The 16,460-nt window shown below is 44.2% G+C and overlaps 1 protein-coding gene across 4 annotated transcripts in view; it reads right to left on the bottom strand.

Annotated features, from left to right (window-relative positions):
- The window catches only part of Uvrag (UV radiation resistance associated), a 231,516-nt gene that overhangs the window by 157,965 nt on the left and 57,091 nt on the right, over positions 1-16,460 (bottom strand). For all 4 annotated transcript variants that reach the window (XM_048435068.3, XM_048435070.3, XM_048435071.3 and 1 more), the window contains exon 6: positions 10,773-10,855. In XM_048435068.3, the coding sequence (XP_048291025.3) occupies positions 10,773-10,855 (83 nt within the window). The remainder of the gene's footprint in view (positions 1-10,772; positions 10,856-16,460) is intronic.

Raw genomic sequence — 16,460 nt, 5'->3', positions numbered from 1 at the left:
AACATCAGACATCTCCAATGAGACATTCTATAAAACACTCAAATCTGTCAGAGTCATCAATCCCAAAAACCTGAGAAATTGACAAACAAGAGAAGCTTGGGGAAGCATAACAACTAAACAAGCTATGATGGCCAGGGCAATGGCATCTGAGTAAACTGGACTTCAATTAGCAACATGTGGATTCTGGTTTGCTAACTGTAGTAAGTATATCACACTAATAGAAGACATAACTAATCAAGTGAGGAATATATGAGAATGTGTTCTATCTTAGCAATTTTCTACAGAAGATTTTTTTCAATGTCAGAAAATGCATTTGGCACTAACAGCAACATTCTGATGGAGCTTCAAGCTAATTTTGTAAAACAACAACAGACCATTTTTTTTAAGCCACAAAATAAAGAACAGGTAATTTGTCATAACATCAGACCTGGGCTGTTTATGTCAGCACAGCGAGAAATCGGTGCCTGAATCCTACTGGATACTAGCCAGCAAAACACGACCAACAAACAACCCTTTCGCTGTAAACAAAGGAGCATATTTTCAAAGAAATTCTGCTAAGTCGTAGTCATGCCTCACAGAAACCCTGCAGCCCTCTGCAGGACCAACAACCCTCTTTTGGCCACCAGGTTCTCTGACAAGAGACTTCTCAAATACAATCTGACCATCTAATGCTTGTCCAGCTATTTCTACACTGATGAAACAGTTCAAGCTCGATGACCTTGAGGAGTGAGCAGCAGGGCTCACCCCAAAGGCGAACGCTTCAGAGTGAAGGCTGCCTGGAAAATCTGTGTTGTGTATGCCACGGTGGAAAGCAGCAGGCAAACCCTACACTGCTCAGCAGGCGGGAACTTTATTGGAAGACGCACCACCAGTAGGACCGTGAGCTCTGCAGACAGATCATCACCCGCAACCCAAACAGTCTAGGTTCCATGAAAGCCTTTCTAGACTGCCTTTCTATTTCTTTATACGGAAAGCCTCTCATGTGGCACTGGGGATGATTATCAGCGCCCTGAGGAAGCAAGAGTCACCTCAATAATCACAGACGTTTTCACACTCAGGAGAAATATACCATATAATGAGTCATTAGAAAAAGTTCAACTTGGTGGCGTTTACCACAATCATAATGTACCACCATGATCGCAGATTCTTCAGTCAAAATTAAATGAACTGGGCTTCCTTCCTCTCTGTACGAGTATGGGTTTGTGTCATTGCTTTACCTCATGCAGCAGCACCTTGTGGAGGGCAAACACTCACCCACTGCCAGGGAGTTCATGCTTCCCTTGAGAACAGCGCGTCTCTTGGTGTACAAACTGACCGCACGGAGTCACTCGAAACTCCCACGGACTCATGCGCTCACACACAGTGGCTGTCAGCCTCAGTTTCCCCATGAGTAAGGACAGGGGGACACCTGCTGATGGATGGTGGACTGAGAACTGTCTTCTCGTGAGCCCGACAGAACAGTGAGCCCGGAGATGGAGGTGGCTTTCTCACATCTCCACCACTGACCAGACTACTGCCTTCCTCCACTCCCTCAAAGCCCTGAGGGTCTTCACTGAGCATGCTTGACCGTGCCAGTTTCCTCGCTTGCTGCTATTACCAACAGTGCTCCAGTGCGATTCACCTGGCTCTCCCTCGATACCTGCCATTACTCCTGATGTTCTCATCAGAGGACCATGCAAGCCCTCCCTGACCCTCGACCTCCATGCAGTTCACTGTAGTTCATCCATTTATTCACATATTTTAATCAAAAGACCTCCAGCCTCAATGTCATTCATCTCAATCTCTGGTCTTCACATTCCCAGACACCTGCAGTATTCCAATCTACCACCTGCTCCTTCCAATCCAATACTGCTCCTTTATTGTCCTCACTTCTCTCTCGTTCAGCTCAGTCATAAAGCACTTCTTCAGCCCGTTGTTCTGGCCCCTGAACTCACGCAAGCAAGATATCAATTCTCTGGACCCAGGTAGTTAAATACCACAGGAAGAATACAGCCAACACACTGAATGATCGCTCCTTACATGCATGGCCAGCTCCAGCATGTTCCCTGGCCATCTTGATCACAGACAGTTAGAAATGAAAACCCTGAGGATCTACCACAGGCCTGTTGATTTGGAGACTGTAGGGACAGGGCACAGGAGTTTCATATTCTGGTCCCCAACTGAAGCCATCAGAGGGTAAAACTGGGAAATGTTTGGTCCAGCCATTCTACAATCCAAGACAGCTAGTATCTGCCCCTGTCCTCAAATGTTTATATCTCTTCCACCTGCACATGGCTCAACCTGAGGAGAAAGCTTTCCTCCCCCGTGACCAGATGTACTGGTTGCTCTACTGTGACATCACACGCTCGGCCCCTTCCTGAGACCAAGCCACCATCCCGGCTGAGGCTGTTTGACTCTTGTGTCTCTGCAGTCTAGACATCTTCTCTGGGAGATGAATATAGCGAGCAGAAAGCACCCCTGTCCCCTCCTGTCACCAGGACCAGCACCACTTCCAGGGTCCTTGGAACAGAAGGAGAAAAAAGAAGCATCTTCAGACTCTCCAAGTTCTCACTCCGGTCACGACACCGAAACCGTCCTATGTCACCAGTGCACTCTGAGGGGCTAAGGTCAGCCTTCTGCTCTCAGTCCTCACTCTATCCAATCAGCAACCGCATTCAGTTGGTGACACGCTTCACTCTATCCAATCAGCAACAATCTACAAATGTGAGCAGTGAGGGAAGAAAGGAAGAAAATGAAATCAAAAGCCTTTGGCTCTGGCCCAGTGCCTCCGCTGGTGGGTCAATTCCCAATTCTGGATCTCAGTTTCCTGAGACCTAAAGATGAGAGGGGGAAGAGGGAGAGGAAGGCAGAAGGAGGGAAGGGGAGGAAGGGGGAAGGAGGGAGAGGGATGGGGAGGGGCCCTTGGTGCGGAGTAAATAACACAGAACACGTGACTTCCATGGAAGAGAGTGCTTGCTCAACAGATGTGTATTTTACTGTTATCCAATAACAACATTAATAAAGGTATTAATCAAATAACTACGTAGAGACAGCAAGTATACCTCCCAAGTTGTTCCTTCTCCAGGCTAAATGTCCTCGATTCCAACTAGGCCATGATGCTGGCCACCTCCCCTGGTTTTTTATCATCAAAGTAAGCCAGCACTCTAGCGGACTACTCCAGTATGATGTAATGAAGTCCAAACAGCCATTACCCCACCTAATCTAGACAACACATTTTCATTAGTGCACCGTCACACAATCTTAGCTCCTTCTTCAATGCTGCTGAGTCAACTGCTTGGCTCCCACCGAAGTCTTCGTGATCTCCAGGCTCCAGATACCAGCTCCACTCTGAGGCTCAAATCGGACTCTGTCACTAGAATCAAAGGATCTCAGGAAAAGAATACCAGGACGACTGTGCAAAAACCAGTTTTACCTCCACAGGGAACGTAAGGAGGAAGAGCTGGAGACCAACTGGGGGAGGGCAGTTGGGTGATCACAGGCTCAGATTACCCCACAGGGACATGGAAGGAGGAAAACACGCAACAACAAAACACACAGGAAGACACAAGGTCCCAGGGATGCCGGGGCACATGCCAGCAAAGCCCACTTTGAAAGTCTCCGTGGCACCAAGGTTCGGGTGTACCACCAAAGACATTTCACTCAGGAGTGCGGCTGGGAGGTCTCAACAAGAGAGAGGTGTGTCAGGAAAACCAAATGGAGAATCTAACAGAAAAGTCTTCGTTATCTGGCCTGCAGGCTCTCTGCGACTTCCTACCTGAATAACTTGGGGCCCACATGCTCAGCTTTTTTGAGCTTCAGAATAATAATAATAATAAAGCAGAATTATAACAGCAGCATGTCTATTGTGGCACTATAAAAATATACATGCAGAAGCTAAAGAGATGGCTTAGCTTCTGCTCTCGCAGAAGACCTAGTTTGGTTCCCAGCACCCACATGGCACCTCACAACAATCTGTAACTCCAGTTCCAGGATTTCTGATGCCCTCCTCTGGCATCCTTGGGCAACCAGGTATGCACACAGTACACATACAGGCATTCACACAATTTTAAAAACAAAAAAAATAAAAATAAAGGTACGCAAAAATTTTAGCACTGAATACTGTTCATATTCTTGCTCAGATACTACTTTCCTTCCTTGACCCCTACATAGTCCTTTTGCAGGAAAAGAAGGAATTCTGATATGTCTAGAACATAAAACATTTAGAAATTATGACTAACTTTCAATGAATGAAGAGACTGTTTGCTTGCTAGACCTGTTAATCTGTTCTCTAGCATCTCAGTCCCCGAAGTAGAACTTGGCTTCTCATGTTAATAGAGTGTTTCCAGTCATAAAGAGGCAATGGCAGGAACATGGTTATTAGAAGTTCACTGTCAACAGATAACACGTTAAGCTGATTTTCTTCAAAGGTGAAGCATTCACCTTTAGAACAAAATGGTGGCAGCAAGGCCACCGTGATGTCCTGATGCGCACAGGGGATTAAGTCTCCCACGAACTCTAATACATTCTCTTAATAAAACTGGATGTGAAAATCAAGTCATGGGCGGGGTGGTGTTTAATGGTAACTGGTTATTTTCATTGGCACAGCCCCGAGGTGAAATCACTAACCTTTGGAAAGCTGCCTTAGAACATGCCTGGCACAGCGAGAATGGTCTACAAGGCAGCCGTGAGGGGTGTGATGGAGAAGCCTTAATTCGCAGTGACATCTTAAACAAAGTCGCCTTAGTCAAGTGACCCTGTGGACCCGAGCCCGGGCAGGCGCACTCGGGCAGGCAGAGACAGAGAGCATCTCGGGCAGAAGACTCCACGACTCGACTGCTCCCCAGCGATGCTCTGCAGCTCCTCCCGCTGGTCTTCAGCTTCACTCACCACGTTAATAGCATTTGGAAATTAACTTTTATGCTAAGCCAAGAAGTCTTCACAGGGCTTTGGAACGACTCGCGATTAACCCTCTACGTACCCACTTTCTATGAACATCCAATAGAGATCCTCCTGCCTCAGCTGCCAGAGTGCTGGCATTACAGGCAGACACTGCCATGGTCTCAAGGTGTATCCTTTCATATCCTTTAAGGACAACGTGTATCCAAGAAAACCAAGAGAGGACTTTATCCTCAGAGAATAAGAAGCCACGCCTGGCAATGCATGTCGGGAAAAGGTTGGGAGGGGGATGAATAAGAAGATGAAGAGAATCAGATTTTCTTAAAATTATAGCTTTTTCCTAAGGTAGCAATATGCACAGAAGAACAGAAATGAAAGTTATAGTTAAAATAGGTATATTTTCATGCAAATGAGTGACTATTTTATATAAAATAAAATATACAAAATTCTCTAACATATTTAAGAGCAAATTCAATACAAAGGCAAATGATCACATGAAGAAAAATCACAAAATGTTACTGAAGAAATGAAATATGAGCAAAAGGGGCCAAGATAAAGACATAACTTAGATAAGAATACTAACACAAGAAAGATAGTTCTCCCAAAGTTAATACGAAAATTCAATTAATCAAAAATTTCCATTAAGGGAGCTGGAGAGATGGCTCAGCAGTTGAGAGCACCAACTGCTCTTCCAGAGGACCTGTGCACATACAGTAAAAATAAATAAATAATTGACAGAAATCCCACTCCTAAGATTCTAACACACAGAAATAAAATATCTAAAACTAAGAGTGTGTGTCTGTTATGTCACACACATGTGTACAAACAACACACACACACACACACACACACACACACGCAGAGGCAGAGCAAACATTAACAAACTAGAATCAGGGCAAAAGTAGTAAATGTCTATCCAAGGTGGTGGGTGCCCACTGTGCCCACTGGTGACCCTTACAGGCTCCAGTGGATCATTCCAATCCAACAGTCACACAGATAATCCTGGTTACACTTTATAAAGCAAAACCAAAGTCACAAGTCTGGGAGAGGGCCTGGGTAAGGGATAGGAAGAGATCAGAGAACAAGGAAAAGCAGCCAGAAAGCATTCTTACAGAGCAGGCACTGTCAAAGCACAAAGATAATTGTATTTTTTTAGTTTTTAGTTTTTCAAGACAGAGTTTCTCTGTAGCTCTGGAGCCTGTCCTGGAACTCTGTAGACCAGGCTGGCCTTGAACTCACAGAGATCCGCCTGCCTCTGCTGGGATTAAAGGCATGCGCTAAAGGCCGCCCAGCTAAAAAACGCTGATTTTAAAAAGCAGATAACAAAATAAAAAGACAAACTCACAGGGGGAGACTCAACTAAAACAGCATACATGCTACAAAATTACACTGAAACATCTATTGTCTTAGTAGTTGATATTCAAAAAGCTGAAATAGTAGCTTAAAGTAACTCTGTAAATGTTTCATTTCTTGATCATTGGGTTGCAAAAAAAGAAGTTTCAAATATAAGTACATGTAAAAGTATAAAAGGGATAACAGTGGAATAAATGTGGTTCAGCTCCACCCGGGACGATTATTAAATCATTAAAAGAATGAATTGGGGGAGTTTGCATATGCAGTAAGAAAACCAGGATGCAGAATCAGTGCTGTACACTTTCCATCTCAATTTTGTAAATCGGTAATTAAAACCATAGCACATATAATAAAATGGCATACACACCAAGAGCATGGGAAAAGCCCGGACAGTTAAAGATGAGACTGGGGCTGTGGACAGTGCCATGTGACTAGAGATCAGATGTGTTCCAAGTCTAGGTGGTTTTCTGGCAAGGAATGAGAAGAGGGGGTTTAAAAAGAAAAGCCAGAGTAAAGAGGGGGAGTCACTTAAAATTACACTAATATTTACTAAAATCTTATTTTACAATATGTGTTCCTTTAGGAATACATATACAAGCACAGATATATCTATATTATGTAGAGAAAAAAAGAAAAAGATTAAAAATAAAAGAAATATGTAATTAGATGTAAATACAAATTGTGTTTTACCCATGCTTGCATGGAATACCAAAACTTTATATTCTGACTGAGAATCTTTTTAAAACTTATCCTGTGCCTCTGCACCCCCACCAAGGCTTAATAATCACTGTTCTTTTCTGCTGACGACTTAACAACCATGGGGCTGATGGGAAAATGTGCATGTACTGGAACCTGGCCGATGGTTATCAAACCGGCTTTAGCACTCAGCCAGGGACCTGGATAAGCCTTTCCGCTGTGGCTCCCAATGCAGATGCCATAGTGCAATGCCTGGAGTCAAGGACACAGGATGAAGATGAGGGCGCTGAGGGAGGAAGGAAGCCCTCTGTGCTTCTGCGTCTTCCTCCCTAAGAGCTGAAGTGGGGCCTCTCCCCACCCCCATCCCTTTTCCATGATATTGTAAAGCAAGACTCTTTAAGAATCAGAGAGAGCAAATTACCAGTGTTTGCTTCTTGCTGTCAGTGTGAGTATCTTTATACAACCCCTCCATTCTCCGCCAGCTGACTTGACATTAGCACAGAGACCCCAGAGAAGAGGCTCATCTCTGTCTTGGTCAGAGAAGCATGACTTTTACTACATCGACTTTGTAGCATGTGGAACTCTGAACTATATGTAGCTGTCCTTGTTCCTCAGAGAAGACAATCTGATGAGAGGAGGGAAGTGATGTCACCCCGTGTCATCTACGACAACGTTAGGGTTGGCATTCTAGACAGTACAGCTCACCGTACCCCCTCACCATGAATCCTCCCCTCTCTTATAACCATTCAGTAACTCATGACCACCACCAAAATACAATAAAGGCAACAACAGCCACAAATCCAGAGCCCCTGTGCCCCTGAAACCAGAAAGGCTAGATTTAGAGAACTCCTTATTTAACAGCATTTCATAACATTGACTTATAAGTCACCGAAGCCCTCCTGCCCGTTTGCTCCCCCCAAATTGGACATTTCAAATGTCAGTTAGAGAACAACATCGACACCTTGTGGTGAACATCCCAAAAACGAAACAGAAGCGCAACAGGGCTGATTGTCTGTTTACTGAGAATCAGACCTTCCACCCCAGAGTATTCTAACTGCCACACCCAGCACGGAAGGATTCTGAGAGATGGGGCTTCTCCGGGGGTGGTGTTAAACTAGCCTAGGCTCTCCAGAATGAGCAGAAGGGCTGCTAGCTGTTTTCCCACCAAACCACATGAAACTCCCATCACAAGTATGTAGTTTCGGTGCATGCCCTGGTCTACGTGCGTCAAGGTCCTAACTCACCAAGATTCTCTAGTTTACCATGACGCTCACAACAAATGTATAAAGAAACTATGCATCCTAGAAGCCTAACAATATAGTGAAAGATAGATTTCTTTATTTTTTTTAAATTTTGAGACAAAGTCTCACTATATAGTGCAGGCTGACCTGAAACTCACTATGTAGCCCAGGTTGGCCTCAACCTTGAAACCACCTTACCTCAGTGTTAGCAAGTGAGGCCCACTACACCTCCCAGCCTATACAAGTTATTAATGAGATTATACTCCTAAATAACAGAATCAGAAGACTCGCTCTGGAGCTAAGGGCTAGTAACAAACGCAGACACAGTGAGTGTTGTTGTCGTTGGAGACAGAGTCTCACGTAGCTCAGGCTTGCCTTGAATTCGACACGTAGCTGAAGCTGATTATAAACTCCTGATCAAGGGGCAGGATTACAGATGCATGCCAGCCTGCCCAGCTGTGGCTGTGTTTTCAAATTATAGACCAAGTAACAAACATGTTATAAATCAAGAAGAACCAGGAAAAGAAAATATATTTTTAAAAATATCCCCATTCAGGAACAATATTAACTGAGTAAAGAAAAGAACAAAGAAAGCAGTCTGAGAGAGACACAAATTCCCAGCAAGCATTCCACATGGACCACAGCAGAAAGCTACGGGGAGAGCAATGCTTTCAGTAACGCACTGGCTGCCCACTGCTGTCTGAAAGAACTTGTACAACATTCAGTAATTGTGGTAAATACAACTTAAGAGTTCCTGGATGCAGGGTGACTCATTCAGTTCAGGAGGGTAATTTGTTTGATAAACAGGCATTTAATCTAACTCAGAAAAACTGGATCTTGGACCTGGAGCAGGGTTTGGTGGGTCAGGAGGATCCACGTGAAGTCTGGGCATAGCTAACAGGACCATAACCAGGACTGGGGATGGACACGGAGGACCCAGGAGCTTACTGACCAACCAGCGCAGCAGAGGTGCAGGCTACAGTGAGCAAGTCAGGAGGGAAGTGACAAAGTAAAACTTCCAATGCCTTTCTCTGTCTTCTGTGTGTGCATACCCATCCTGCACGCACACAGAGACATACAATGTGATACACCACCACACCCCATGTACACATGAAAGTGAGTCTGTGTTGTTATGAAGCAATGAGTTCCCACAACCGTGATAGGAAACACGCGTAAATTATACAAGCTACATACATAGCGTATACACTTAGTAACACACTTCCTCCATCACAAGAGCCAGAGGGGTTAAACAAGCTGGAGTCAACAGGGACATCAGAGGTGCCGGGGATTGAACTCTGGACCTTGTGCACGGCAGGCAAGTGCTTTTCCACTGGGCTATCTATGCCTGCTGCCCTACTCACAGCACTCCCTGTGGTATCGTATCTCTTTACTCCTGTTCTCTGCGATAACCTAGAGCTCTTGGCACCCTTTAAGGTGCCCTCTTTCCCTGTCGCACTGTGCCAAATGCCTCCCTTTCCTATGGCTTGGGATTTGTTTTTCTCCAGTAAGATCACACAGTCTCATACTTAGAAAATACCTTTTCTTTAAAAATGCTCTCTTGCTATCATTTTACTGAGAAAAACAGGTTAGGAAATGTTAGCAGTTTATTGACATTTCAACCCTTTCTGGACACTCTATTAACACTCACGGCGTCCCCAGTTCGGCAGACTCAAAGGGATGTCTGATCAATTGGTAAATCCTAAGCAGTCAAACTGAAGACAACTCTCAGACACGAGTCAAACATCATCAAGTATATGCGGTTGCTCTAGAGACATTGTCCCTTAAGAGTCATTTCACAAGCCATGTGACTAAATTCTGTGCTGTCGAACAGAAGACTCAAGGCTCACAAAGGCCCCCGCACAGTGTTTATAAAAACAAGCGTGCATTCTTTGAGAACCCTTCTGGACTCTTCCACCAGGAAATCTATAGAGGATATGTAATGGTCTAAAATTTATGATGTGTTAGGTAAACATTAGAAAAAAACCCTACCCAAATCGAATTTCAACAAGCAGTCTTAAGTTGAGTGTGCAAGGGCTGAGTGTCACCGCTCACTGAGCCCCCTGGGAAATGTTCCTGATCATCTACCACATGTGAAGCAAAATTTTTCAGTCTTCCAAAATTAATCCCAAACATTTTACATACAGACATATGTATACATACAGAGAGCAGAGGTATTTAAGCCTCTGACCTTAGAGATCTCCAACGTTCCTACAGCCTGTCATACAGGATCTTTTTAAGATGACAAGCAAGCCAACCGCCTAAGCCATGCCTAGGGCTGCTGGTGGTGTCTCCTGGGGAAGGGATGGCTGGTACATTTCTGGCAAGTCCTTACTCTGCAGCTTATAGGACAGACCAGCGAGTACCACGGCCTCTGTTTTAAGATCCTCCAGCTTCCAAGTGCTCTAACCCACTGCCCAGTGAGAGGAAGTGGCTTTTCAAAGACTCCGCCAAGGAGATAAACCTAAGTCACCGGAGCTACAGAATTTATGGAGCTTTCACTAAAAAATGCTAAGCCTGAGTCACAGCTTCTTGAGCTCCGACACACCCACCACAGACGCACAAAGAGGGAGATCCATCCAGATCCTGGGGCTCTAAGGAGTTTCTTACCGCAGCAGAGAGAAGACGTCATAGGAATTGCGGACACAGTTCTGATCCACCTGAAGGATGTTCTTCTGTACATGGGAATGACCCTGAAAGACACAGTGAAGAAAGTAAACAGAAAGAAGCAAAATGTATGTACAGATCAACCACATTGGCCTTTCTATGGACATGACTTATGAAAGACCTTAAAATGTCAGAGACTTCCCAAAGTCTAGTGTAATCTCCGTGGAGCCGCTGTCGAACCTTTCGGACAAGTTCATTCAGAATCAATTCTCCCTCGCCTGCGCTCACGGAAAGGAGCAGTGCCAGCTGGGGATTGTGGTTAATTTCCAGGGACAACTGAGGAGTCCTTCAGTACATTACGTGACTGCCCAAGGGTGTGCTAGTCTTTCCACGAGGCTGAGCCCCAACACCAAGCTTTCTCTGGAAGCCCAAGTCCTCCTCGGGAAGATAAGAAACAAGTGTCCCCACCCATGCCAGCACTGCGGCTCCTAACAAGGATATAACACAGGGACGTAGGAACAAGGCAGGTGTCTCTGCTACTCAAGAAAGGCAGTATAAATGGTAGGTAACGAGGACGCAGGCCACAGGGGCTGTAGCTGTTGGTGCCCAGCAATCTGCAAAGCCCTGTGTTCCCCCAGCAGCCCTCATAAAGGAGACGGAGTGGTATATGTGTAACCATCATTTGGGAGGTAGAAGCAGGAGGATCAGGAGTTCGAGGTCATCCTTAGCTACATAGCAGTTTGGGACCAGCCTGAGCTTCCTGTGACCCTGACTCATAAGACAGTCTGGACTCGACTATCAGGATTCTATTTCAAGCCCTCAATACAACAAATCTGAGATTATCACCTAAACCTCAGTCGACTGTTTCCTCTGCATGTAACACAGAAATGACAGTAATACAAACCTCATCAATGTACAGGAAAGGTTAATATCCACAAAATGAGAGACACGCAGCCAACACTAAGGAACTGCTATAATAAATACTGAGGGAATAGGAGGGATGTGACTTAGTTAGTGAAGCCACTATGGAATTCCATGTGGAGGTTTCTAGAGAAAGTAAAAATTTTTAGGAATGCAAGGGGATGATTCAAGAAACAGAAAATCTAAGCAGACTTTTCACACATAAAGAAGGTAAGTCATATTTATTGACTAACAGGAAAAATAAAGATAAAAGATTAAAAGTGGGGATATAGAAGACTTGACTAGTTAATCCTAGAGTTACTGAAATAAGAACGACAGTAACAGCAATCCAGCTCCAAGTCTTAAGAGGAGAAAGGAGAGGGCAGGGCAAGGGGAGGAAGGAGAGAGTCGGAGGGGCTTCTTAAGCCACTATGAGATCACTACAAAGCTCACATCAAAGCCAAACAAAACATAAGAAAGCCATAGACTATTCATAAACATACACACTGAAATCCTCCACAAAATATTAGCAAAACTAATCTAGTGGTCTAGATAAAACCTCTATTGAGATGCTTATTTCATGCACCCTGGCAACTGCTTCTGGATATATCCCCAAAAGAAAGCAAGGATTTGAATCCAATTTGTCTATCTGTGGGCATAGTAGCCTTATTCACAATTACCAATGAGTGGAAACAGCCCAACAGTACACAGACAGGGGAAAAGACAAACAAAATGTGGCTATTCATATACTTAGCCTTGAATGAGAGAGAGAGAAAAAAAAAATCTAGCACATGATCCAACCTAAGTTCTAGCCAGAACAATTAGGCAGGAAATACAAGGTATACCCAAATCGGACCAAATTAAAATGGAAAAAAAAAAAAAAAACTCCTGTTCTGGCTACTGTCAAGGCAGAAACAATACCCGAATCCATTCACAGATTTGATGCCTTTTCTACAGACATGGGAAAGCCGACTTTAGTTAACATGGAATCAGGGGCTGACAAACAACAAAAATATTGAAAAGAGAACAAAGAGACTTACATTTTCTGATTCCAAAATGTACTGAAAAGCAACGGCAATAAAAACGAGATGGTGCAAGCAGAAGAGGCCAAAGGAAGGAAAGAAACAGAACTGAGAACATAGAGATTAAACCCACGTATCTGTGACCGACTCTCACAGTGTAACAACAGCAAGGTGCCAGGGTATTCCGGGGACACAAGCTCTTCTGTAAACAGTGTGGAAACAACTGGACGGTGAGGAGCAAGTATGAAGCTGCACCCACCCCAACAGCCAAGAGTAAAATTACCCCAAAATTAACTACAACCTTAATAATAAAGCTAGTGTCCTTAAAACTAATAGAATCTTATCTATGACAGCCAAAGCATGGCCCACAAAAGAAATAATAAATTGGAATTTACTAAAATTTAAAACTTTATATAGGACATTAAAATAAGAAAAAAAAGCAACCCAGAGAACAGTAGAAAAGGTTTCAGATATAGTAATTAAAAGTTTAATATCCAAACTTGGTTACAATTTAACAAAGAAAAAAAAAGCTGAATGTTAAAGTGGGCAAAGAACTGGAGGACGGATTTCTACAAAGAAAAGACGCTAAGGGCAACAGGCACACGAGGGACACTTGCTTGGCAGAGCTATTTCTAGAGAAACAGTAAGAAAACTGCAGGAGAGGCTACTTAGCCACATATGATGGTTATCATGTAATATAATACAGTATAATAATAATCAACAGCTTATGCTGACAAGGGCAGAAAACTCAGAACCCTACAGACCAATGTTGTTGCCATGAAAAAGTAAAAATCAGAGCTGCCTCAAAAAGGTAAAGCCTAGAATCATAGGATACAAACACAGCACCTTTACTCCCAAGCTCTGACCTAATAAAACTGTACATGAGCACTTGAACAAAGGTTATCCCTCAAATGTTATGACAGCACCAACAGTCAAAAGACAGAACAACCCAAAAGCTCATCCAGGCCTAATGAATAAAGAAAGTATGGTACATCCTCAGAAAAATTAACTGCTGTTATATATAATATGCAAATAACATACACTATAAGCAAATATAAAAACACACTAAATGAAAGATGCTAGACACTAAAGTCACACACCGTGTGATGCCGCTTACATGAAATACATAGAACACGTGAATTTGTAAAGATAAAAAGCAGACTGAGAGCCACCAGGGGGTGAAGAAAGGCACAATGAAGTACCAAGTTTTCCTTGTGATTAACTTCTACTGATGTGCCTATCTACGTCGGTACGTGTGTATGTGCATCTGAGTGCAGGTGCTTGCAGAGGCCAGAAGAGGGCAGCAGATCCCCTGAAGTTGGAGTTACAAACAGTTGAGAGCTACCTGATGTGGGTGCTGAGAACCAAACTCATATCATCTGTAAGAGCAGGAAGCAATCCTAAACCAAGCCATCTTTTCAGCCCTAATTTTTTTTAATCGTTTAAGCCAGCTGTGGTAACACATGCCTGTTATCCCACCACTTAGGAGGCCGAGGCAGAACGGCATGCTTAAGGCCAGCTCAAGTGAGATCCTCTGCAAAAAATACAAAGTAGGGGCAAGAAAGACGGTTCAGTCGGTAAAGTGTTTGCTGTAAAACGATGAGGCTGAGTTCGGATCTCAGTACTAATATAAAAGCCCAGTGCAGCATGGGCTTGTTAGCACCAGCACTAGAGGGCCGGCAACAGGAGAATCCCATGGGGCTTGGTGGCCAACCAGCCTACGTGAATCTATGAACACCAACTGGGTTTAATGAGAGACCTTGTCTCAAAAAAGAAAGTGGAAATTGACTGAGGAAGACACTGACAGTTATCTCTGGCCTCACATGCATGTACACACATGTGTACATATACACCCACAGGCGAAAGAATGCACACACAGACAAAATTTAAATCCATACCTGCTAAACACACATCTACAAGCAACACATGGTAACAAGGAAAGAACTCTGGAATGAGGAGCTGCAGCCGGGCTTTAGTTCACGCTGCCTGTCAGGCAGGGAAGGGAAACAATGTAACTCCTCCAGTCTTCAGGGTCTGTAACTAAAATGAGACAACTCCTGAAAACACGGATGAAACATGAATGCTTGTGAACACATGCCTGTTCGGCCGTTCCACAGTCAGCTTGCTGTGGCAAACGTTCGCGTCTGTTGCAGCCCAGCAACTAGGAGCTATTCTTAGCCCCACTTTAGAGCTGAGGAAACTGAGACACAGGAGGATTAAGGGGAAGAGCCACGCAGTCTGGCTCGCAGCCCCTGCTCTTAAGGGGCTAAACTTGATGATCTCCCGGACCTTTTCCGATTCTAAAATTCTCAGTCTATGTACATTTAAAGCAGCTTAAGGATACTGTGAAGCCCTTTGGTTTCAGCCCACACTTAGCAATTAACATTCCTCCAATACACTAAGAGCCTCACTCTGAATGACATCTAACCGGACCAGCTGTGCAATCCTCCCGGCTCCGGTGAGGGTTATAATGGACAGGAATGGCTCATTGGTATCTGGTTATCTGTGGGAGATACTGTCAAGTGCCAAAGAGCCCAGGGAAGATTTGCATGCCACTCAAAACTCTTCTGAAACCAGGCTTAAGGATGTTTTTTTCCACAGAGGGAATTGTTGTCTGCCTGGTGAGAGCCTGGTAATCTGTTAGGGAAACAGACAATTCTACATCTCCAGCAAGCAGCGAGCCCAGCAGACCAGGTGTATTTCTAGACTAGCTGTCAGCAAACTTCTTCCATAAAGGGTCAGAGGGTATTTTTGAATCTGGGAATACAGCAAAGTGGTAAATGAGGCCCTGAGTTTGATCCCCAGTGCTGAGGCAGGGGATTGAGGAAGATGACTAAAACTCAGATAGTTTTCAGCTTTGTGCAGACACCTGACATATCTGGAACACGTTCTTCATTCTCACCTCCTGCAAATACTTGACAATGTAAAAACAAATCATTGCTGGTTACAGACCACGTAAAATATATGCTACGTTAGCTCTCCCAGCAAGGGCACCTTGAAAAACACTGGGACGTTTTATCTCTCCTTAGCATCCTTACAACTACAAAAGCAATACAGAAATAAATCATTTGCTTGCTAGGCATAGCAGCACACACCTTTAATATCAGCACGTGAGCAGGTGAATCTCTGTGAGTTCAAGGCCAGCCGGGTCTATACACTAAGTTCCACAACAGCTAGCACTACATAATAAAACACTGTCTCAAAAAAAATTAAAATAAATAGGTAGATTAAAAAAATTTAAAAAATTCACGTGATAGGATAACTACTTGCAAAGCCAATCAGGTTACATACACATTTATTCATTTCATTACTAAACACCTACTAGACAAAGAACATTAGGCTTGTTTCTCACCACCCTCAGAAAGTACATGTGCCAGTTATAGGCCCAAGTGAAATGAATAAATACAGGGGTCATAACTTAAGGCCAAAAGGAGCTACACAGGCATTCTGAAGTGGCGAGGTCCCATTTGCACAGAACATCAGAGGCTGTGGGGGAGGCCGCATTTGGGGTCGGTTCAAAGGTCCTGAAAAGATGAAAGGCAGGGGAGGGAAGCCCCACCCGGGCTGAACACCTTTAGCCAAAGCAGGACAGTGGGAATCACAAGCTGCATCCTGGAAAATCAAATGGCTGCCTGGTTCGTTCGGCTTCAGCAACACAGAAATTGTTCAGACTAAAGATGAAGACAGTGGGCAACACTGCGGAGTGAGGAGGTGGGGGGTCCTGATCCCGGGCAGCGAGGCTCGGGGTGGTTTCCAAGGCGGCCATGTG

Source organism: Myodes glareolus, chromosome 24 (assembly GCF_982192425.1).
Source record: "Myodes glareolus chromosome 24, mMyoGla1.1, whole genome shotgun sequence".
Taxonomy (NCBI): domain Eukaryota; kingdom Metazoa; phylum Chordata; class Mammalia; order Rodentia; family Cricetidae; genus Myodes; species Myodes glareolus.
The sequence above is the reverse complement of the archived record's forward strand: the minus strand, read 5'-3'. Positions and strand labels throughout refer to the sequence as shown.